This window comes from Ursus americanus, chromosome 36 (genome assembly GCF_024610735.1).
Source record: "Ursus americanus isolate L20-20 chromosome 36, mUrsAme1.1.p, whole genome shotgun sequence".
In the NCBI taxonomy this organism is placed as follows: Eukaryota; Metazoa; Chordata; class Mammalia; order Carnivora; family Ursidae; genus Ursus; species Ursus americanus.
In genome coordinates, this window is record NC_142162.1 from 27,473,289 (window position 1) to 27,497,586 (window position 24,298).

Sequence of the window (24,298 nt, forward strand, 5' to 3'; positions counted from 1 at the left end):
CCTGGATATTCCCCCCCTTAGGTGAGGTAATAGATGACTAAAGCTTTTATAAAAAATAATAATAGTTAAGGAGAATAAACTCTATACTTTCCTTACATTACTTTACACAATCACTGGCCTTTGGAATTTGGGGTCTGAGGAGCCACGCCCCTTCTCCCTCCTACCCTTTAGTTACAACACTGTATTATTTTAAAACTTTGCAACAGTGACTCTAAGTTTTTATATGAGGGTAATAAATGCTTTGTAATTTCATAAATATATCTTTATTCCATAACCATTTTAACCTTCTTTAGGTAGAATTAGATGATACATTTTTATTATCCTCTTGAAGAAGCCAGCCTGAGCTGGCTTTGTAATTTATTGAAAGTTTTGCTCTTCACCTAGTAAAACCATTATTTTTTTTGTGTGTGTTGTAATTTGACAATAGAAATTATTAATTTTTTACTATCTATGATTTAGAATAGCTTTGACTTTCTCTTAAAAATTTACTTCCTGAGTGGCCACATCTGTTTTTGATGCTTTTGTGTCCATGTTCTCTTTTTGACTCACAGGAGTACATTAGGATGACACAGAAGATGCCACTCTGTCAGTGCTGTTTCCTGCTTGCTATTTTTACGAATGATTCTGCTTGTCATCAAAGTATACTTCTATTAAATAATCATAGATCAGTTGAATAAGAAATCCAGTGGCTTTTGCTGGTCTGTGCCAAAGAAAATGACAGCCTATGTTAGTTACTGAGTAAAAATCTTTATTGTGTTGTGTGCATTGAAGTAGATCTTGAGATGTTTGGAAATTTTTTATGATAATCTTCAGCAGCAAAAAAGGCTTTGATTTGAACTCATAACTGAATAAATTTTGGTTTTAGTGTAGTTACTGAAGGTTGGACTTTTAAGATTGAATATCCTTTTTTTTTTTTTTTTAAAGATTTTATTTATTTATCTGACAGAGATAGAGACAGCCAGCGAGAGAGGGAACACAAGCAGGGGGAGTGGGAGAGGAAGAAGCAGGCTCATAGCGGAGGAGCCTGATGTGGGGCTCGATCCCATAACGCCGGGATCACGCCCTGAGCTGAAGGCAGACGCTTAACCGCTGTGCCACCCAGGCGCCCCCTGAATATCCTTTTAAATGGACTTTTCTCTTTAGGAACTATTTCTACTGAAACAAACTTCAAATCAACTATAAAATCCAAATTGGACTGTTTTCATTGAAATTAATACTGGATATAATGGAATTAATACACACTAAGACTCTTTAAAAAACCGTACGGTAGTTAACATTTTTTTGGAAATGAAAGGAACGAGAGTTGGTTTTTAATCCCTGAGATAACAAAGTAACATTATGGTTTACACCAATTTATCTTGAATAGCTCACCTTATTTTTATACTTATAGTTACTGAAAGGAAATTTGAAATAAAAATTTTCTAGAAGTAAAAATTTTTTTTTTTTTTTTTTTTTGCTTTAAGTGTTGTTCCTAGGCAACCCATTTCTTAACTACATCCCTAACCTTTGAAGTTAAATTGAAGGAGCATGGCCATGCCTTTCTGTAATATACCCTGGTGTTACTGTCAGAAGTAGAACATTCTGCACAATCAGCTGTGGACCTGATCTCATGTTAAGTTACTCTGAGAATCCTGCTGTGGTGACCTGGAGCAGCCACAGTAGACGCAGAGTATCTTTGGGTTTAAAATAAAGAAAACACGGGCTGCCTGGCTGGCTCAGTTGGGTAGAGCACACAACTCTCGATCTTGGGGTCATGAGCTTGAGCCCCATGTTGGGTGTGGAGCCTGTTTAAAAAGTAAAATAAAATATACTGCAAGAAAGAAGGTAGAATAAAGACATTTAAAAAAGGAAATAAAGAAAATGGCATGGCCATCAGTTGAAAGTAAAATTATGATATAGGAAAATTTTGTCTTTAGTTTTGCTCTCTGATCTATTTACTTTTCCCCTTTTCAGGTCTTCGTGTTGACTCACTCAAAGCACCAATTAGCTCCCTGCTTTATAATCCTTTCCCTGTAATCAAACAGGAAAGAATCTGATATTTTACAAGGACTGGAACTCACTCATACTGATGTTTTATTTTTCTTTGTCAATTGTATTTTAAGCCTTTTATCTCCATTTAGAAATAAAACTTTACGTCCTGATAAAGGAATTTCAAATGTTGTTAGTGAAAAACTTTGTGGGGAGGAGGAGAAGCCATCCCAAATCCTGAAATCATCCTAAGCCTCAGGTTCATTCTGAAGATAAACTTAGCTACTTCAGTTATTTTACTGTGGGTGACAAAGAAGCCTAAAGACCACCAGTTGAGGTACATTTTCTAGTAGCTGCTTGGTGGTGCTCATTTCTTTAAATTGCGGTGACTTTCAGTTCTAGAACCTTTCCTGCCTGAATACAGGCTCACTGAACTGGTTAACTCTGTAAGCTACAAGGCTTTTTGTCGCTGTCTCTTGCTGAGATCTCGTTGTCTCTGTAGAGTCAACATGAATAGCTGAGGCCAGAGTTTCTGCTACCTCTAGTCCTCTGTATCTTAGGAGATGGGGCCAGGGATCCAAGTAATAAGCAGAATGTGTTATTCAGGGATACTTAGTGTCAGATTTGCTATTTTTATCTGAGTTGGATGTAATAGATGAAAAACTGTGGAGATCAACCATGTTTACATATTAGAGAATTAATAGAGTAAAAAAATTTTAAATGTTGCTTGACTAAACTTCAGAAACAGAATGGAATGGTGGTTGCCAGGGGTTGGAGGTGGAGTGGGGAAAATGAGGAGATGTTGGTCAAAGTGTACAATCTCTCAGTTATAAGATGAATAAGTTTTGGGGATTTAATAAACAACATGGTGATTATAGTTAGCAATACTGTTTTATGTACTTGACAGTTGCTAAGAGAATATATCTTAAATGTTCTTACCACAAAAAGAAATGGTGATTATGTGAGATGATGGAGGTGTTAGCTAATGCTTCAGTGGTAATCATTCACAGTACATAAGTGAATTTAATCAACATGTTGTACATCTTAAACTTATACAATATTCTATCTCAAAAAAATTTTTTAAATAAAAAAATGTGGCTTGAATATATAAACATAATTATTAACTACAAACATTTTATGTGATTCATTAACTTTTCACACCTGATTATTATACTATACAATAACTATTAATATGCATATTGTTAGGTGTTTTATTTATATACTTCAGCAAATGTTCATCTGACTTTAAAGTTTTTATTTGTTGTCATTGTCACAGTTATGATTCCACAATAAAATTTATAAAGTAGTGAAAAAAATATGCTCAGAATCCCACCGCTAAACATAATCACTGGTAGCACTTTGATATATTTTTATTCTAGTCCAGTTCTTTACATGTATATAATTACATTATAAATATATTTTATCTCTGCTTTTTGAAAACTTATATCCCAAGCATTTTTGGAGTGCCTTTAAAGTAATAAGACTAATTTTAGAAGCCTTCCATGAAAAGTAGATGTTATAATATTGGTACATTATGGTTAGATATATTTAGTCTTAAGAGATGTTACTTATACAGAAAAGACTTCTGTTGCCATTTATAAAAATTAAGACTTTCTTAACTACTACTTTTGCTTACTGCTAAGGCTGCTAGCTAATTTTTTTAATCCTCTAAGAAACTGACATTTCTCTTCTCTGGCTGAATTTCTTTTATTTGTAGGGTCACGTGAAGAGGAAGCAATCTAGAAAATGTGGGGCGGGTAATCATGGATTAAATGTAAACAAAAGAGCATCTGGGGCGCCTGTGTGGCTCAGTCGGTTAAGCTTCCGACTCTTGATTTTGGCTTGGGTCACGATCTTATCGTCTTGAGATCAAGCCCCGACACTGGCTCCTTCTTTGCATTGGGCCTGGAGCCTACTTAAGATTCTCTTTCCCTTTCCCTCTGCCCTTCCCCACTCCTGGCCCTACTTTTAGTCTACTCTTCAGCTTGGAATTTCATGTTATTCATTACAACTAAAACTTTGAGCTCCTGTCCAGAAATTATGAGCTTTGAAAATATAATTACAGTATATGTGGACCTAGCATTAGTAGCAGAACGAGAAATGAGATCCAAAGTGATGGGCATTTAACTTGGGAGTCAAATGTGATTCATAATGAAAAAGAAACCTTGAATTCTGTATCCATAGCTAATACATCTAAAAAATATGATTCCCCACACCCCTTTTATAAAGCAGATAGGTTTAAAGAGTTAGGGTTTTTTGGTTTTTGTCTTATGTCCTTTTTTGGTACCGTTTCCACAGTTAGTATATATCTATATAATATAAAAAAATGTATACTTTTTAAATATTTCTGGTTGATGTGAAAGCCACTGAGGCTATCTTTTTTTTTTTTTTGAGAGAGAGAGAGAGAAAACATGTGCATGCAAGCTGGGGGAGGGGCAGAGGGAGAGAAAGAATCCCAAGCAGACTCCCGCTGAATGCCGAACCCAATGTGGGGCTTGATCCCACAACCCATGAGGTCATGATCTGAGCTGAAACCAAGAGTTGGAAGCCCAACAGACTGAGTCACTCAGGCACCCCAAAGCTATCTTGTTTTTAAAATAAATTTTATTGCTGGGATGCCTGGGTGGCTCAGTCTGTTAAGCATCCAACTCTTGGTTTCGGCTCAGGTCATGATATCAGGGTCAGGAGATGGAGCCCCCCATTGGGCTCCTGCTCAGTGCAGAGTCTGCCTGAGATTCTCTCCTTCTCCCTCTACCCCTCCCCCTGCACACTCTCTCTCCCCTACCTCAAATAAATAAATAAATCTTTTAAAAAGTTTTTTATTGCCTGTGCTTGTGTTATAAAAGGCAATTAAATGTGGTACTAATTACATAATTTAACTGCCTGAGAGTTTGAGTAAAGAAATGAGAAGTGTACATAAATTTTAAAAATCCTATAACTTCTTAATAAGAAGCATTAGAGCGAGTAAACTTTATTCCTTTGATTCTTACCTTGTGTGGATAGAGCAACTTGCTGAACTTCGTCAGGAGTTTCTTCGACAAGAAGACCAGCTTCAGGACTATAGGAAGAACACTACTTACCTTGTGAAGAGGTTAGAATATGAGAGGTGAGATGCTAAGTCCAACAAATAGTTATGAATCTGGAATATTTGTCCAACTTTGGACAATTTATTTCTTACTTTCTGGTTTCCATTTTTCTTTTCTTTTTTCATTTCCTTAGGTCTTTTAAATTCCTTTTCTGTTGTCTTTCTGTGCCTCTTTGAAATCCACACTCTTTTATTTTGATATGTTAAACACCTTGAAAATATCCTTTGCAAAATATGCTTAGTCTGCCCATATAGAAGAGTTCATTGTGAGCCAGAAAATCTTGCAAGGCCTGAGTCTCATTGCATTAGATGTGCAACGACTGACAGGAGAATCTGTGGTTCTCTTTGAGGGGCATCCAGAAGACGAAGCCGACACTGGGAGGTGTCCCCAGAATAGCTGAGGGACTGAGTGCCAGCTGCTGCTTCTGCTCTGCATTTCAGTCCTCTTGCATACACCTCTACACTCAGTTGGTGAGGAGGTCAGGGAACCTCTTTCTAGCAATCATTCTTTAAAAACCTTTGTTATATCTTTAATCAGTTTTATAATAAAAGGTATTTTTTAGGTCTGCATACCAAAAATTAGAAAGATGAACCATATTTTAAAGCACCGTGTGTCCATTTCTGACTTCTTACTCTTGTAGGTTATCAATATGCATCTACTAACACATATGTCTTTTAACCTAATAGTATTCAGTAGTTTTCAATATATCTGTAGAATTATAGAGTTAATGTATTCAAAGGTCATATACTATTCCAGCGTGTTAATGTATCAAACTTTGTTTAATCTATCCCAATTGCTGGACTGTTGTTGGAGTTTTCCTTATCTTACTATTATGAATACCAGCTATAAAAATCTTTATGCAGAAAGGATTTCTCCCTCTTATGTTATTTCACTGGTGTATATTCTCAAATGTTGTATTCCTGAGACAGAGTGTTTAATTGGTTTTGTTGCTTTTATCACATATATGAAAGAATGCTTTCTGAAATGGTTGTACTAATTTATAATGTAAATATTTTCCCACACCCCTACCAACCTTGGCTTTTATAATTTGGACTTAATTTTGCTAGTCTAAGAATAGAGTACTACCATATATACATATAGGAAGTTTAATTGCATTTTTATGGTAAAAATTAACATTTTTCTGTATATTTTATAACTATTTGTTTCTTTTTGCATGAATGATGTATTTGTGTTCTGTGACCTCTTGTCCAGTGGAAATTCCCAATCTTTATCTGTTGTGTTCCTTCACACTTTTTCTCGATGGCTCCATTCTATCTTATTTATTGGTTTCTTCCATTCTTGTTCTTCTTATGGTTTAGACTCTTACTGTTGTGTTGCAAATGCTATCTCTTGGATGAATCATCTGCTGCCACTCCTTATTAACTCTCATAATTCTAGGTTTTCTCATCTGTTACTATATATTGGTCTCATGGTTTTCTCTTCTATAATGTTTTTCTCTTCTATGTTTGAAGTTGGCTGTGATAATTGTTTCTTTATAAATGCCATTTATAAAAATCATTTTCATCCATCTTATTTCTGTTATTTTAATTAGCTTTATCAGTATTCTCTATCCTCTATTAATGATTCATATATTCTCAGAATTTTGACTGTGAGCTATTTTTATGTCCTTCTGTGCCCACTCTCTTGCTAACTGAATGCTTTATCTTTATAAATGTATGTTTTCAACTTCTAGACAACTTTCAGAAGTCAATCCAAGACAATATAGCCTAAAAGAATGACTTTGTAATTTAGTTTTCAGTGTGGACAACAGATCAAGGAGTTAAGAGTGCAGCATGAAGAAAATATTAAAAAGTTAGCTGACCAGTTTTTGCAGGAACAAAAGGTAAATTTAAAAAATACTTAAGTCAGAATATGTTCTTGTTATAAATCTTGTAATTTAGAAATTAAAATATGTACTATTGTCATAAAACATTGTATATTTTTAAGTATTCTAGCTTGCCAGTTTCTAAAAATGACTTGAGTGTTTTTATTTCTAAGTTAAAACATTTGCAAAAATATAACCTCAACTCTTAAAACTAATTTTGAGTTAAATATTTTTTATCTGAATTTTTAAAGTAAGTTTTGCTATTAATAGATTTCTCAGATTGTAAAGTGGAGATAACCTTACTGACAAATCAGTTACTTCTTATTTTATGCATTTGAGAAGAAAAAACTTGAGACACATTTTCCTTAAGTATCAATCTCTGTTACTCTGAATTCCTTTCTTAAAACACAGAAATGAGACACTAGCCATTATTTTGATTCATATTTTTGGTGGTGGCAAATTATTTTACTAATTTTTCCATTTTCATTTGATATATATTATGAAGGCCCTGCCAGAAATGGAGGGAATTTGAAAAGTACTCGTCATTAGGACATTCATTTTTTTGCACCTTGTAATCTTATCTAACCACAGTTTGTAAAAAGTCTTGTGATTTAAAAAGTGGTAACATCTTACCTATAGGATTAGAAATTAAGGAAACCAGATTTTTGTTCTTAGCTAACTCACTATTTTATAGCATGATACCAAGGGCGTTGTTCTTTCTCTGTTTGGTTTTTTTAATCTACAAAGTGGAATAGCTGCTGCCCATCTGCAGTCTACCTTGAAGAGGTGTGAGCGTAGGCTGCTGGGAGATGACAGGCCCGAGTGAGCTAGAGCATAGTAGAACACAAAAGGAAGAGAGAGAGGTTTGCTGTCGTAATTGCATTATTACAAGCCCAATATATAAAAAAGGGGGTAAATTTACTCTCTTCTGTTCTCCCAAGAAGCACAGGTGACAGCTTTTCCTTTTTTCCAGACAAGTGTGTACTAGGCTATTTTTATATTATTAATTAACTAATGACCTCTCCAGTTCATCTTTACCCTTACTTTGCCCTAAACGGAATGAAGTGGGAAGTGGGGAGGAATGGAGAGGCTTAGAGAACTTCTCCTTTTTAGGGTAGCGCACCAGCCCTTACCCTTCAGGCCAGCTGCCTAATCCTATTCCCTATTCTACTACCTTAATAAGTTGATTCTGTGAAATTTGAGTTGTTTTTTTCATTGGAACAAATCTAATGGAAGCTATATGAAACAAGCATACGTTGTATTCAGGGATTTTTTTTTTAAAGATTTTATTTATTTATTTGACAGAGAGAGAGACAGCCAGAAAGAGAGGGAACACAAGCAGGGGGAGTGGGAGAGGAAGAAGCAGGCTCCCAGCGGAGGAGCCTGATGTGGGGCTGGATCCCATAACGCCCGGATCACTCCCTGAGCCGAAGGCAGACGCTTAACAACTGCACCACCCAGGCGCCCCAGGGATTTTTTTTTAACCAAGCACATGCCTATCTTAGAAATTACTCTGATGAAGAGGTCAGCAAACTAAATCCAACCTGCTGCCTGTTTCCATACTACCCATAAGCAAAATATGGTTATTATATTTAAAAATGGTTGGAAAAAAACAATATTTTATGACATTGGAAAATTATAAGAAATTCATATTTTAGTTTCTGTAAATACCGTTTTATTGGAGCACAGCCATACTGATTTGTTCACTGCTGTCATGCTACAAAGGAGGAGAAATTGTAGACCAGAGAAGACTAGGGAGACCTGAGAGCTTAAATGAAATATAGGATCCTGGATTGGATCCTGAAACAGAAAAAGGCATAATGGAAAAAGTAGTAAAATCTGAATAGAGTCTGGAGTTCAGTTAATAATGTACTAATGCTGGTTTCATAGTTTTGCAAATGGACCATGCTGTAAGATGTTAACATTAAGGGAAATTGGGTGAGGGGTAATGACTTTTCTGTAACTCTAAAATTATTTCAGAATAAAAAGTTTTATTTAAAAACATTTAGGGGCGCCTGGGTGGCTCATCGTTAAACGTCTGCCTTCGGCTCAGGGCGTGATCCCGGCATTCTGGAATCAAGCCCCGCATCAGGCTCCTCCGCTGGGAGTCTGCTTCTTCCTCTCCCACTCCCCCTGCTTGTGTTTCCTCTCTCGCTGACTGTCTCTATCTCTGTTAAATAAATTTAAAAAATAAAAAAATTAAAAAAAAAATTTAGGTGGCCCCCTTACCAAAACACCAGCATTGCATTTAGAAAGCCATCTAATTTTATTAAGAATATTTGCTATTGTCCATTCACATAAAGGTACTGTCTTTAATAATGCATCTCAAAGGGACAACATCTTTGTTAACTATTTTAAATGGAAAAGTGTTTTTGAACAGTAATTTGTTGACTTAAAGTTTTGTTTAATATTGCTTGTTTTATCCACATCTACAAAGAGTACTATAGAAATAGCCTTATGATAAGGCATTATAGTGAAATGCACAGAGATGCAGGCTGGCTTCAGGTGGTACCTCATGGATTTTCTTACCCTTGGCCTTCCTATTGACATGTTCAAAAATTTCAGTGTTATCATTTCACTTATCAAATTTTAAGCTCAGAATTGGCTCCCAGGAAATGTGGGAGTGAAGATGAATGTGGTTTGAATCCTTCACAATTCTCTATCTTGGTAGAGGTATCTTGGATATCTTGGATAAACTACTAAACTTCTTTAAGCCTCAGTTTGACTTCATTATTCCCAAAACAGTTCATTCTCTTGGAGGATAGATTTGAAAGCAGTTTGTAAACTATGAAGGACAGTGCAAATGCTTTTATTGTTAATTTTATCTGCCAGGCACACTGGAATACCTCTACCTGATTGTCAAGACACCTTTTCTTCTTTTTGTGACAAATTCCTACAATTTGCCTCATTTTTCTAGATTTCCTTTAGATTTTTAGTACTATTGTTTTGTATAACATTACTAATGATTACACTGCATAGTGCTTTAGAGTTGAGAAAGCTTTTATATATGCATTAAATATTAAGTAGAAGGACCTATGTGGCAACACAAGTATGTGTATTTAACTCCTTACCTCTCTCAATTTTCCACTGAAGCCACTCAACCAATATAAAAGACAAAACTGGCCCATCGATAGAATTGAGTCAGGCCTAACAAGGTATATGAAGATAAGTTTCCAAGGAGATGATTGGATTAGAAGCATGTTGGAAGGAATACTGACCTGGGTATCATTCTGCCATTACTTCCTATGCTTGGGTGGCCAATGCACCTAGGAAGAAGTTTGCCTGTTTTCCACCCTTGCTGTTTCTGGAAAAGCCTGGCAATGCCACTAGCCATCTATTACACTTGAGGGGGCACCCATGTGCCAGTCTCCTGTAGTCCACCATCCTGCTCGATTACATTGGCCTACAGAGAACCCACCCTGCCCGTAGCACCTAGGACAATGCCCAACTGTAGGCCTCCGTAGCAACCTACGGTGCTCAGCAAGACTATCTTCTTGCAGCATCACTCCCTTAGCATAGCCAAAGAGAATCACCTCTGCCTAACATTTTAGACCATTTACTATAATTAGAGACTTTAAAAAGTGTTATTCTTTTATTTCATATTAGATATTAAAAACTGAACAGAAAATAGTATTATATACCACATCTCCAAGAGTTTGGAATTTGCACCCATAGTATATGTTTTTAAAAATTTGCATCCATAATATGTGTTTTAAAAAGTGAACTGTTTCAGAACATTTAGTTGGTAGTTGTGTCATTTGTTTAATCTTTTGAACTGAAAAATATTTACTATTACCAAATCTTTATTTAACAGCAAGAGTCACACAAGTTTGAATCAAAAGATGAAAATGAATTGGGTATAAACAATCATGCAGTACCTAAAAACATTCCCAAAGTAGCTGAGAATGCTGCAGATAAGAACGAAGAACCCTCAAGCAATCATATTCCACGTGGGAAAGGTATTGCTATTTTGTTTTGTGTTAATAGGATATTGACTTTCTCTACTCACTTTGAAGTGAACATTTTCAGTCATAAAGAATATTGCTTGATTTTAGTTCAGTTAGGTGGCAGTGTTGTTTCAAATTTGGATCCTTTGATAGAGAAGAAAAAAGAGTAAATTGTTTTAGAGTTACAACTATGTCCAAAGCAAGATACAGAGATATGTAGGCAATGTAGCCTATTGCTTTAGTAACTGATTCCTACATTCCTTCAAAACACTTTCAATTTATGTAAGGGAAAAAAAAGAATTATTGGGGTGCCTCAGTGGCTCAGTTGATTAAGTGGCCAACTCTGGTTTTTGGCTCAGGTCATGATCTCAGGGTCATGGGATCAAAGCCCCCTTTTGAGCTCTGCCCTCAGCATGGAGTCTGCTTGAGATTCTCTCCCTCTTCCCCTGCCCCTTCTCCTGGCTTCTCTCTCTCTCTGTCTCTCTAAAATAAGTAAATCTTTTTTAAAAAAAGAATTTTATCATTTGTTACTTGGGCAGAACAAATCAAACGAGGTGGTGATGCAGGAATGCCTGGAATAGAAGAGAATGACCTTGCAAAAGTTGAAGATCTTCCTACTGGTAAGTAAAAATTAACTGAGTATTTACCCTACTCTCTTTTTGAGTAAATGTCGTAGTCACTTGAGAAAAGTCATAGATCTCTGGAAGATTTATATTTGCTGTTTATTAACTACCCATTAATTGCCAGGACTTGTTTAGGATACAGTTGTTTTGAAAAAATTTGCTAAAATTTTGTTAAAGTACTTGTTTCTGTGTTGGTAAGAGTCAACTATATTTGAACATTTTCTTGACTCAGAGTTACTGCTCATGACAGTTACACTATGTTAGAGTCATTTGTGTTTACTTAAAGTATATATGGCTCATATCTTTGAGACGAAATGGTCCCAGATTGCTGTGTTGTTGGTGTGCTTTAATACGGCATGGTAATACCCTTATATAGGTTTTTAAGACTTGGCTTGTCCTTTCAGTTAATTACCCCACACTTTAAATAGTTTATTCCCTATTTTTCTTTTTCTTCTTGAATGGCCATTGCTCTTCAGTGTCTGTTTCTTTCTTCACTAATGTGTCTGCTTCTTACCATTTCCACTTGAAGTCACTGCTGGCATTCTAGTCCTGTTCAGTGGGTTTTTTTTTTCCCCATGTCTCTTTTGTTTTTCTTGCCATTTCTATGTTTCTTGGTTGTCTTAAGTACCCCTCCCTGCTGACTCCCAATTTATTGTGGTGAAAAAATGGAAGTAACAGCATGTCTTTGATTCTTCTTGGCTATTTTTATTCCTTTTCAATCTTAGGGATCACTTCTGTGGTTATAACTCATTGTATGTGGCTGAAATTGCTGAGTGTCCTAGGTCCAAATGAATGAATGTTAGTCCTTTCATTTGTATATATAGTTTTGTTATCTTCTCAGATTGTTTTGTGTCTATTCTTTTGGATTTCCAATTCACAGTATATGCCCCTAAAATAAAGGTAAGGACAAGAGCAATAATAGGAATTTAAAAATACAGAGTTAGAATGAGCATGATTTGTTTGTGAAGCGGTGAAGTTATCCAGTGATTCTTAAAGTGTGGTCCTTGGACCAACAGTATCAGCATAACCTAGGAACTTGTTGGAAATGCAAATTCTTAGGTTCCATTTCAGAGTTACTAAGTGAGAAGTTCTTGGGATGGACCCCAGTAATCTGTGTTTTAATAAGCTTTCCAGGTGAATCTGATCTATGCTAAAGTCTTAAAATCACTAACTCTAATTTAATGTTGAGAGCAAGGACCATGTATTATTCTGAATTTTGCAGCACTTACTCCAGTCGTAGACTTACTGAGCTTTACCTTGATTAATCTCTTTTACATAGCCCTTGTTTGTTTTTTAAGTTTCACCTAAAGTTTTGCCAAGGATAAACTGCAGGTTTTTAGTATTTAGAAGCACCCTATTCAGATATATGAATAGGGTTGTTTACATGCTTGCATGCATTTATTTTTGATGTCATATATATATATATAAATATATTTGCATTGAAATTCATAATTTTTAACCTCTTTTGTGCATAGTTTTTTTTTTGTGCATAGTTTTCAAGTTAAAATTTTATCATTGCTACTCTAAATGCATAATGTCTCAATTTATTTTCTCATTCGTCCACTATCATAATTTATCACCTGGCCACCAAGGAATTCCAGAGTTAGAGTTAAATGAAATGGAAATGCAAGAGGTTTTAAAGATCTTATCTTGACCATTTTTAGGTGTATTGTGCTTATCAGACAGTGGTTTTCAGATGTCTTTCATACATGAACCACTTTAGTAGGGCAAAAATCCTATCTTCCTGCTTCTGCTTGATAAAAAAAAAGCACACAACCATTTCATTGGAATAAATAGGGATGAATAATGATCCTTTTGATGAGATGCCAACAAATTCATGTCTGATTTCTACAGTATGAATTTGCCATATTGGTTCATATAATGGTTGCAGCACTATAGCTTAGAACTGGGAAGAACACACAAAAAAATGTATACGTTTTGTGTAAATTTAGCATTAATGCCAAAAATATCTGTATATGTAGATGCTGTCTACACTGTTGTGGCCTATTAGAGGCCTTCTTCTGGATTAATTTTTCTTTATATTTGATTTTCTATAATTTGAAAACGATATGCTCTGATGTTGTTTTTGGGGGCACTTACTATGCTTGGTGTTCTCTGAGCTTCCTGGACCTGCAGTTTAGTGTCTGACATTAATTTGGGGAAATTCTCCGTCATTATTGTTTCAAGTATTTCTCTTCTGTTCTTTTCTCTGTTCTCCTTCTAGTATTCCCATTATGCATATGTTATACTTTTTGTAGTTGTCTTAGGTATTGTTATTTTTTTCCCCATTATTCTCTGTTTTTCAGTTTTTGAGGATTCTGGTGATCCTTTAGCTCAGAGCTTCTTTCCTCAGCTGTGTCCAGTGTACTAATGAGCACTCTTCCTTGCTGTTACAGTGTTTTCTTACCTCTAGCATTTCTTTTTGTTCTTTCTAGGATTTCCATCTCTCTGCTTACATTGCCTATTTGTTCTTGCATGCTGTGTATTTTATCCATTAGAGTCTTTAGCACATTAACCATAGTTGTTTTAAATTCCTGGTCTCATGTAATTCCTTCTCTGATGCTAGCTCTGTCTCTTCAAATTGTGCTTTTTTGCCTTTTGATAGGACTTGTAATTTTTTCTTGATAGTAAGACGTGATGTATGAGGTGATAGTTACTGCTGTAAGTAGGCCTTTAGTAACATGGTAGTGAGGTGTGAGGTAGCGAAGACTGTGAGGTGTTCTTTAGTGCTGTGATTTCTGTTCTTTCAGAGCGAGTCTGTGTTTCTGCTCTGTGAACTTCACAAGTTTTTCTCAGTTTTTTTCCTTCCCCTTAGGTGGGACAGGATGGCTAGAGTGGGCTGAAGTTGGGTATTTTTCTAATTCGGGTCACTTAGGCTCTGATAATACCCTAGCAAATTAGGCTCTGTTTACCTAGTTTCTCCTGAGGGCAGGCCTTGTTAAGAAGAACAAAGTGCTTTGGTGTATTTCAAAATGGTTCCTTTTCCCTTCCTCCTGCCTGAGGGGATTATTCCCCCCACTCTTTACTATGGGAATGTAGTTGAGCTCCTGGAGGTAAATCTCACAATATTGTGGGGAGTCTCCCTATGACTGGGTCCCCCTGGAATTTTTAACTCTTTGAGTTATCCACACTGAGCCCCCAGTGAGTCGTCCACACTGAACATCAATTACAGTTCAGGTTTTCCTACCCTGGCACTGGTCCCTGTGGCAATTTCTGCTCGTGAGTCTGTTTTGTAAGCTGTGACTTCCTGTATTCACCTTTCTATCTTTCCATTCTTAGGAATAGTGGTCTGCCCTGTGTCCTCTTCTCTATTATCTAAGAAGAGTTGTTGATTTTTCAGCCTGTTTAGCTTTTTACTTGTTAGGATAGTGTGGCAATTCCTAAGCTCCTTACATGTGGAACCAGAAACCAGAAGTCCTCTGGATTAATTTTTGAGCCTCATTAAACTGTTGGTGCTTTGCTTTGAAAATCATTGTTCATAACAGTTACCCTTAATTATTTAGATATGTATCTTGAGTATAAAGATTATTTTGATATAGTAACTGATGAAAAGAAACTTTGAGCTGTGTAGTCAGTCAGATGCAAACAGAAAGGAAAGCCATGTCATATTTCTGTACTTTGAGCTCCTAGCATGATGCCTTACACATCACAGGGTCCCACTAAATGTGTATGCCTGAATTACCAGAATATCCTTAGTGGTGGGGCAGTGATATCTGGAACCGAAGTGCCAGGGTTCAAATCCTTGGCTCCTATCTCTTAATAGGTGTGTCATGACCATTATTTGCTCTTATCCTTATCTGTGAAATAGGGTAACTACCGTTCCAACCTCATAGCATGAATGTGAGATTTGAATGTAAAGCACGTAGGACAAGGCCTGGCTCATAGCCACTGCTATATAAATCTTAGTTACTATTGTTATTATTATTGCATATCATTAGAAAGATATTTGTTATCTTCTTGTCATTCCTTTTACTCAGTGTTGTCTTCTTCTCTCTGAAGCAGTCTATGCCAAAATTCTTAATGCCTGTGCAAGTTCTGGTGTATATATGGAGTCCCTAATGGCTGTAGGGGTAGTAACCCCACAGAAGAAGTAGAGAAAAGAACACATCCTTGTCATTTTAAAGTAGATTTTTATGTGTAAATGACTGTTTTATTTATGATAGCCAAGGCTATACTAGAAGCTATAACAGAGCAGGGCCGAACTGTCTTAAAACGTAGCTCCGAAACAGTCAAGGGGTATATAGCATGTGCCTATGACTAACATGACGCTTCAGCTTCTGAGCTCCCTGAACCTTAGAGCTAAACCTCAGCGGGTTTTGTTTGTTTCTAATGTTGATTTGAGTTACTCACCAAGATTTTATAGGAGTCTTATAGTTTAACCCATTACTAAACCCTTACCTGAATATTTACCTTTGTGCTGTTTTAGGCACCTGTTATGTTAGACAGTTACATATTTATATCACTAGTTTTTAAACATTTTTTAGATTAAAAAAACACTCCAAACATTACAGAAAAACAGAGAATAATATAACGAATAGCCAAGTACCTACATCCCTCCAAAAGAAAACCACAAGAATAACATAACATTTTGCCACATTTGTTTCAGATATTTCTGTTATTGATGTTATTATTAAAGAAATAAAACATTACTGATAAGTTGAAGCCTCCTTGTGTACCCTCCAGATCCTATTCCTGTCTCTTCTTCCCCAGAGGTAACTACTATGCTGAGATTGGTGTATATCAGTTTCTGTACATGTTTTTAGACTTTTACTGCATTTGTAAGCATCTATAAATCTATAAAGTATTGTTTTGTTTGCTGCCTTAAACTTTAAATAAATGGTGTCTTATTGTGTATATTATTCTATAGCTTGTTTTTTTCCCCCTCAGTTTTATGCTTTTGCAACTTACCCATGTCATACCTGTGGCTTTTTAACAGTTATAATTATATAATTGTATAAATATACCATGATTTATTATTCACATATAATAAACATTAAGACTGCCTTTAGTTTTTTGTTACTTCAAACAATACCACAGTGGATGTTCTTGTTTATGTCTTCCTATGCACATGAGAGTCTCTAGATATTAATATTTGAGTAGTACATTGAGTTACAAAGGTGAGCCGGCTACTGCCTAGAAAACTAGGGATCTACCTGTCCCAGGCCCTCCTCAGTCACTGAGAGTTGAGGGGATCAATAGCTCAGCACACTGGTAACCCATAAACAATTCTCAGCACAATGGTTGCAAAACTGTGTACGAGGGTATAAACTTATTCCTGCATCACAGAATGTCTTCAACTTCAGTAGTATCAGTTTACATTCCTGCTGGTATTATATGACCATTGCTGTTTATCCACATCTTCACTAACATTTGAGTTTGCTGTACTTTAATTTTTTGCCAATTTGACAGTTAGGAAATGCTATCTTATTTCAACTTGAATGTGCTGTGGTACTAGTGGGATTATGCATCCCTTTGTATATTAGCCATTTTGGTTGCCACCTTCTATGATTTTTTTTTTTTTTGTAATCATTTTTGCCCAATTTTCTGTTGCTGGTATTTTCCTTATTGATCTTTAAGAGTTCTTTAGGAGTATGTAAAACAAATATCTTCTCCATGTCATGCATATCAACAGAGAGAAAAATCTTATTTCTTACTTGGAAACTTTTTTCTAGTTTTAAGATCCAGTTAATCTCATAGTAAAAATTGCCTCTAATGAATTACTTTGGGGAAAATCCTGATACAAAGATTTTTATGTACCTGAACAATTGGAAGTTCTTTTCTAATTAATAACTTAGAAAGAAAAAGTTACTTCTTTTGGTTTATAAATGCATATTAGATAGAGCTACTCTATTTATAAGATAATTAATTTCCTGGAATAGAGGCTTTTGACCTTGGCTGTATATTGGAACCACTGGGGAGTTAAAATAAAATTATGCCTGGGTCCCACTTCAGAGATTTTGATATGTTTGGTCTGAGATGCAGCTTGTGCGCTGAATGTGTAAGTGTACCTTAAGTGATTGTATTATGTAACTAAGGTTGAAAGCCACTTCTCTTGGAGGAATTTTCTAGATCTACGCTATCTAATACAGTAGCCACTGGTCACATGTATTTATTTAATTTCGTTAAACTTAAATAGAACTAAAAAATCAGTTCCTTAGTCAAACTAGAGACACTTCAAGTGCTTAATGGTTGCCTGTGGCTAGTGGCTACTACACTGGACAGCGCAAGTATAGAACATTTTCATCATTGCAGAAAATTCTGTTGAACAGTGCTACTCTAGATGGTAATAGTGATTACCCTTGGGAAAGAAGACTGAGGACAGAGATAAGGTGACTTATTTTCATCATACAATCTTTTGAACTTTTTGGATTTTGGTTTCAAAATTTCATAAGGTAATTTCATAAATTATTAAAAATAAATAATTTTTTAAAAATTAAAGAGAGGTAATTATAGTGATGTTTGAGAGGAGAAAAAAAGAAAAGGTGATTTTATTTTTTGAAGATTTAATTTATTCATTTAACACAGAGAGAGAGCACAAGCAGAGGGAGTGGCAGGCAGAAGGAGAGGGAGAAACAGGCTCCCTGCCAAGTGAAGAGCCTGAGTGGAGCTCAATCCCAGGACCCTGGGACCATGACCTGAGCTGAAGGTAGATGCCCAACTGACTGAGCCACCCAGGCGCCCAAGAAAAGATAATGTTTAAAGAAGCAATGTAGCGGAGCCTGGGTGACTCAGTTGGTTAGGTGTCCAACTCTTGATTTTGGCTCAGGTCATGATCTCAGGGTCTTGAGATCCAGTCCCACATCAGGCTCTGCACTGAGCATGGAGCCTGCTTGAGATTCTCTCTCCCTCTGCCCCTCCCCCCTTCCCTCTCTAAAAATAAATAAGTAAATAAAAATAAAGAAACAAAAAAAGAAGCAATGTAGTTATTATTATTTTGGTTAAGATTCTCTAATGATTAGAGCTTTTAGAGGAAATAGCCAAATTTATAAAAATACATTAAAAGTTTTATCAAATTAAATCAGCGTAGATGTACTTAACTAAATTTTTCTCTTAGGCATCCTGTAAGACAGTAATTGGAAACTATAGCTTTGTTGCCTGTTTTAATAAACCAGTTTATTGAAACCTTAACTCGCTCATTTATTTATGTTTTGTCTGTGACTGCTTTTGTGCCAGAACAGCAGAGTTGAGCAAGGCCTCCAAGCCTAAAATATTCACTAACTGACCCTTTTAGAAAAAGTTTTCAAAGAAACAAATTATGTAAAATTGGGCATGGTTTTTGAGGGTAGGAAAAAATACTTAAATTAACATAATATCAAATTGTATTACTGAAAATTGCTACTAAAGTTACATAAGCTTCTAATGGTACATTGGTTTATAATTTCTTTCATTGTCATAATTTATGGGGCCACAATTTTTATTTGCCGCAGTTAAGAAAAAAAGAATCAAAATAGGGTCTTGAATTAGAAAATACCTAGGGAGAATAGGATAGTTAGCACCCAGTGGGTTTGAGGGTTTAATTGGTGCCTATTTCTCTCCCTTTTTAAAAACTATACTTCTCAAGTACTGTGTTTTAGTGGTTGTTCCAGGGATTACTATATGCATCCTTTCTGTATCATGGTCTACTTAGAAATAATATCGTAGTCCTTCATGTGAAATGTAGAGCTTTACAAAGATGTGATGCCATGAGCCTTGCCTCATCCTTTATTGTGTATGTTACTTCTGTATAAGTCCTAATATTTTTAGTATTATTTTACTTTTAAAATCCTTTTAAGAAAATAAGAGAAAAAAAATATTATGGTCTCTTGCATTTACCATATATTTACCTTTTCCAATTCTCTTCATTCCTTCCTGCAGATTCTAGTTTCTCCTCCTCTTCTTCTCCTCCTCCTCCTCCTCCTCCTTCTTCTTCTTCTTCGTTTTTTTTTTTAGAGAGAGTGTGAGTTGGGGGGCAGAGGGAAAGGGAGAGAGAGAATCTTTTTTTGAAGATTTATTTACTTATTTATTTTAGAGAGAGAGAGAGAAAGAACAGGGGGAGGGGTAGAAGGAGAAGGAAAGAATCTGAGGCACCCCTGGACTCTGATTCTATGTTGATTATTATTTTCCCTTCAGCCAGGGGAACTTCCTTTAACTTCCTTTAACATTTCTTGAAATGCAGTTCTTCTAACAACACATTTTTTTCAACTTTTGTTTATCCGAAAACATTTTTATTTCATATTCATTTTTGAGGTATATTTTTACCGACTATAGAAATTCAAGGGACACCTGGGTGGCTCATTTGGTTAACAGCTCAGGTCATGATCCCAGAGTCCTGGGATCAAGTCCCACATCTCAGCAGGGAGCCTGCTTCTCCTTCTGCCTGCACCTCTCCTTGCTTCTCTCTCTCTCTCTCTGACAAATAAATAAATAAAATCTTTTAAAAAAAAGAAATTCAGATTGATTTTTTTATCACTTTAAAATGCAATTCCACTGTCTTATAGACTCCATTGATTCTAAGCTAGCTGTCATTCTTTTTGTTGTGCCCTTGTATTAGTGTGTGTTTTGTTTTTTTTTTTAATTAAGCTCTATGCCCATTGTGGAGCTTGAACTCCCACCCTGAGATCAAGCATTGTGTGGTCTTCTAACTGAGCCAGCCAGGTACTGGTAGTATTCTTTTTTTTTTTTTTTTTTGTAACTGCTTTTAAGATTTTCTCTATAGCTTTGATTTTCATGAGTTTTACTAAGATATACCTTGAAATGGTCTCCTGGTTTTCTTTGTATTTGTCATGCTTGAGATTCCCTGAGGTCCTTCAATATGTGAGTTGATGTTCTTCACCAAATTTGGGGAATTTTCAGCCTTCATTCAAATTCAGATATTCAAAATATCTTTTCTCTATTCTCTTTTTTCTCTTTCTGGAACTCAAGATACATGCATTTCAGACTGCTTTGTATTATCCCAGAGGTCACTGAAGTTCTATTCAGTTTTTTTGCAATATTTTTTCTCTGTCAGTTTGTTTAATGTCTTTGATCTGTCTTCAAGTTCATTGACCCCTTTTTCTATGGTGTTTAGTCTGCTGTTCAAAGCCCATCCCGTGTTATTTTTCATTTCAGATGTGTTTTGAGTTCTAGAATTTCTGTTTGGTTCTTTTTTTAGTTTCCATTTCTCTACTTGGTGTCTCCATCTTTTCCTTTAAATCTCTCTCTGTGTGTGTGTGTGTGTGTGTGTGTGTGTGTGTGTGTGTGTAAAACAATTGTTTTTACAGGTCCTTGTCTGTAGTTTCAGCAAGTGAGTCATCTTTGGGTCTGTTTCTGTTGATTGCTTTTTTCCTTGATTATGGGTCATATTTCCTGCTTCTTTTTATGTCTAGTAATTTCACTGTGTGCTGTATGAATGCTATAGAATAGAAGTATGGGTTTTGTGGTCTTTTGAAGGGTGCTGAATTTTATTCTGGCAGACAGTTAAATTATTGGTGAATGCTCCTGGTTCTGTCAGACTTGATGTTATGCTTTGTCAGGACGGCTCAGTTTTGATTTTGTTCTTCATCTGAAGGCATGATCCTTAACTGTAGGGTGTGATCCCTACTTTTAAAGTAGGACTTGTAGCATCTCATCTGAATGCCCAGGATGCTCAGTGAAGATTCTCTATTGTGGCTGGGCCAAAGGTGCATTGTTTTCATGTGCTATATGACCTGTTTTTGTTCAGCTCTCAGCCCTGCAAGAGCAAGTGCTTTCGGTTAGCCCCCCTAGAGTCTTACCCTGTGGATATATAGCTAAGGCCTCATCCAGAGACCCAAGAGGAATATCCATGCCAATCTCTCTCCTCCATTTCACCCCACACAGCTTCTTTCTCTGTAGTATTCTGTCTTACAAATTCCAACCACCTGAGCAGTCCAAACTCTGATGATCTCTGCCTCCTCTGCTCACTGAGATTGCCCATGTCATGTATACCCCTTCTTTCAAGAGTAAGTCTTGTGCTGCTGGTTGTCCAGTGCCTGAAAACAGTTGTCTTATATAGTTTTGTCTATATTAAAAGAAGTTTGTTGTGTGAGAGGGTAAGTCCAATGCTGGTTTCTATGTCATGGCTAGCAGTGGAAATTTGTGTTGTTCTTTTAAAATTATATAAATGGATCTCCAAATATGAAGGAGCTGAAGTTCACAGGCCAGGTCTTAGAAGCCATATGAGAACATCATTTTAATAGTCTCTTTAGGCATGTACCTGTATTGCTTAGAGGGCAGAGATGGTTCCACTAGCTCATATTTGAGCAATTTACAAGCATGTTATATTTGTTCATATATGCAGAACAAAGTAACATAAAAATGTTACATCATTGTTTTGTATGTAATGGTCATGCTCCAGGATGATTAATATTTTTATGAGCACTTACCAATTAGAGTTTCATAACTTCCCGAAACATTACTATAAGTCAGTATTCATCAGGACTCCTCTTGAGTGTGAGCAAACTAGGTAATCAGGAAGCTCAATACATTGGTTAGAGCCAGTAGTTTTACATTTAAATGTTTTTGTTTTTTCAACATGAATTTTGGATTCTTTTTTCATTCTAAGGATTAATACTTAACTTTGACAACTTCAGTATATGTTGAACACCTATTATTTTCTAGGCTTCTATCATAATTCATTTGCTAATATTCTCACTAGCGTCCAAATCGATCATGCAGGGTAAATGGCATTATGCCTGTTTTTCAGATGAAGACTAGGGCTTTGAGAAATTAGTCACTAACCCAAAATGATACAGTTAATAAGTTACAGAGTCATGATGTAAGTCCTGGTCTGTCTGGCTCCAAAGCTCATGTTTTTTATTCTGTCTTTTATTCTTTTGGCTATGCAGCAGAACCACTTGGAGCTTTTAATAAATATAGATCCCTAGGGTGCGCCTGCATGGCGCAGTCGTTAAGCATCTGCCTTCGGCTCAGGGCGTGATCCCGGCATAGGTACCACCTCCTTATTCAGTATGTCCAGGGTGGTATCTGGAATAATGCAGTGCTCCTAGAGTTGAGGACCATTGCTTATTAGTGCCATATTACTTCTCCATAGTCATAATCACTGGATTGTGATGCCCTGTAAGATAGAAACTGTAAGGTGTGAACGTTTTTAAGGTTGTAGCCCTATCTTTGGAAAAAGGAAATGCAGACAGTTCTTTTTTGGCTCTCAGAGTAGGGACTGCAACTGAGGGCTAATAGAGAAGTGAAGGAGAATTAACACTAAACCTTCTATCACCTTTTATAAGCATCTCAGCCAGTTTCTCCAGCAATGACTACTTTGAATTTTTAAGTCAAGTGAATTGTATATCTCATCTCTTCTGTCATGAGTTTCAGGTTCCTTATCTGTGAAAGGCATATTTATCTCACATAGATTTGAGGGTGACATGAGATTAGTGCCTGGTTTATACTAAGCAATCAGAAAATGGGAGCTATTGTTACTATAATTAGTACATTATTGCCCCCTTTGGAATTGTCAAATGTAGTCCCAGCCATCAGCCCCCCAGCCTCCCAGCCCCCTAACCAATTATTCCTAACGTTTTAACTGTTGTGTCTCTAATATAGATCCTTCTTTCTTCTCTGACCTCATTTCTAACACTTTCCCCTAACTCCTTTCTGTGTAGTTCCTCAGATATGTTATGCATGCTCCTGTCTCAAGGTCTTTGTGTGTACTTGATGGTCTTTGCCCGAATGTTTTTCCTCTGTGTTTCTTTCACTCTGCTCAAAATGGCTCTTCTTTGAAAATGACTCTCCTGGGGCACCTGGGGGGCTCAGTCGTTAAGCGTCTGCCTTCGGCTCAGGGCGTGATCCCGGAGTCCTGGGATCGAGCCCCACATCAGGCTCCTCCGCTGGGAGCCTGCTTCTTCCTCTCCCACTCCCCCTGCTTGTGTTTCCTCTCTTGCTGGCTGTCTCTCTCTGTCAAATAAATAAATAAAATCTGTATTAAAAAAAAAAAAAGAAAATGACTTTCCTGACCACACTAAAGTAGAATCTTCCACCACTCTGTATCATATCTCCCTGTTTTACTTTATACATAGCACTTTTCACTCTGACATTTATATTTTGTACATACTCTTATTTACTTATTATCTACCCAACAAGAATGTAAGCTTCATGGGGGCAATAACTTGGTTTGTTTTGTTCACTGTTGAATCTCCAGCTTTTTATAACAGTGCCTAGCATATAATAGACATTGATAAATATTGTTGAATGATTGAATTTCCATACTGATAGCTCTCCATTATAAAAAATATAAAACCCAGAACCTGAGTAATAGGATAAAAGCTAAGTGATTTTGTGTCCTGTGTTTTGTCTTTATCATAACTAGGCTTTGTCATTTTATCTTTGGTACTTTTCTTTAATGATGACTTTATCAATGATATGTATTTTAGTAGCCTACTTATTAATATTATCTGATAGCAGCATGCTGTTCTTGGTCGATTTGTATACTTTCCCATGGCTCTCAATAGAGAGGCCCAGGCTAAAATATATAGAAAGTTAGAAATGCTTTAATATAAATTATTGTTTGCAGTCTTTAGTGTCTGATTTTTTTCCCCCTGCACTTTTATTGACTTCAAGCTCACATTTATTATTTAGTTTCTCTTAATTTAAGAAGTACATATGGCTCTTGCCCTACTGCTTAGTACTTCCCTGAGAATTTACTCTATCATGTAGGTGTAAAAATGTGTAACACAAAATTGTTTATAATGACAAACTGGAAGTTACATAAGTGTTAAGGAGAAGATTGATTCCTTAAATTTGTTATATCCATAAAGTGTGATATGTAGTTGTTCAAAATGATAATGTTGAGCTGTATTTATTAACATACAAATATACTTATTTTTTTAAATGAAAAAATCAGGTTATAAGAAAGCA

The 24,298-nt window shown here is 36.1% G+C and overlaps 1 protein-coding gene across 3 annotated transcripts in view; it reads left to right on the forward strand.

Annotated features, from left to right (window-relative positions):
• The window catches only part of GOLM2 (golgi membrane protein 2), a 107,875-nt gene that overhangs the window by 35,111 nt on the left and 48,466 nt on the right, over window positions 1-24,298 (forward strand). For all 3 annotated transcript variants that reach the window (XM_087859201.1, XM_045772294.2, XM_045772302.2), the window contains exons 3-6: window positions 4,972-5,074; window positions 6,807-6,897; window positions 10,694-10,838; window positions 11,366-11,446. In XM_087859201.1, the coding sequence (XP_087715327.1) occupies window positions 4,972-5,074; window positions 6,807-6,897; window positions 10,694-10,838; window positions 11,366-11,446 (420 nt within the window). The remainder of the gene's footprint in view (window positions 1-4,971; window positions 5,075-6,806; window positions 6,898-10,693; window positions 10,839-11,365; window positions 11,447-24,298) is intronic.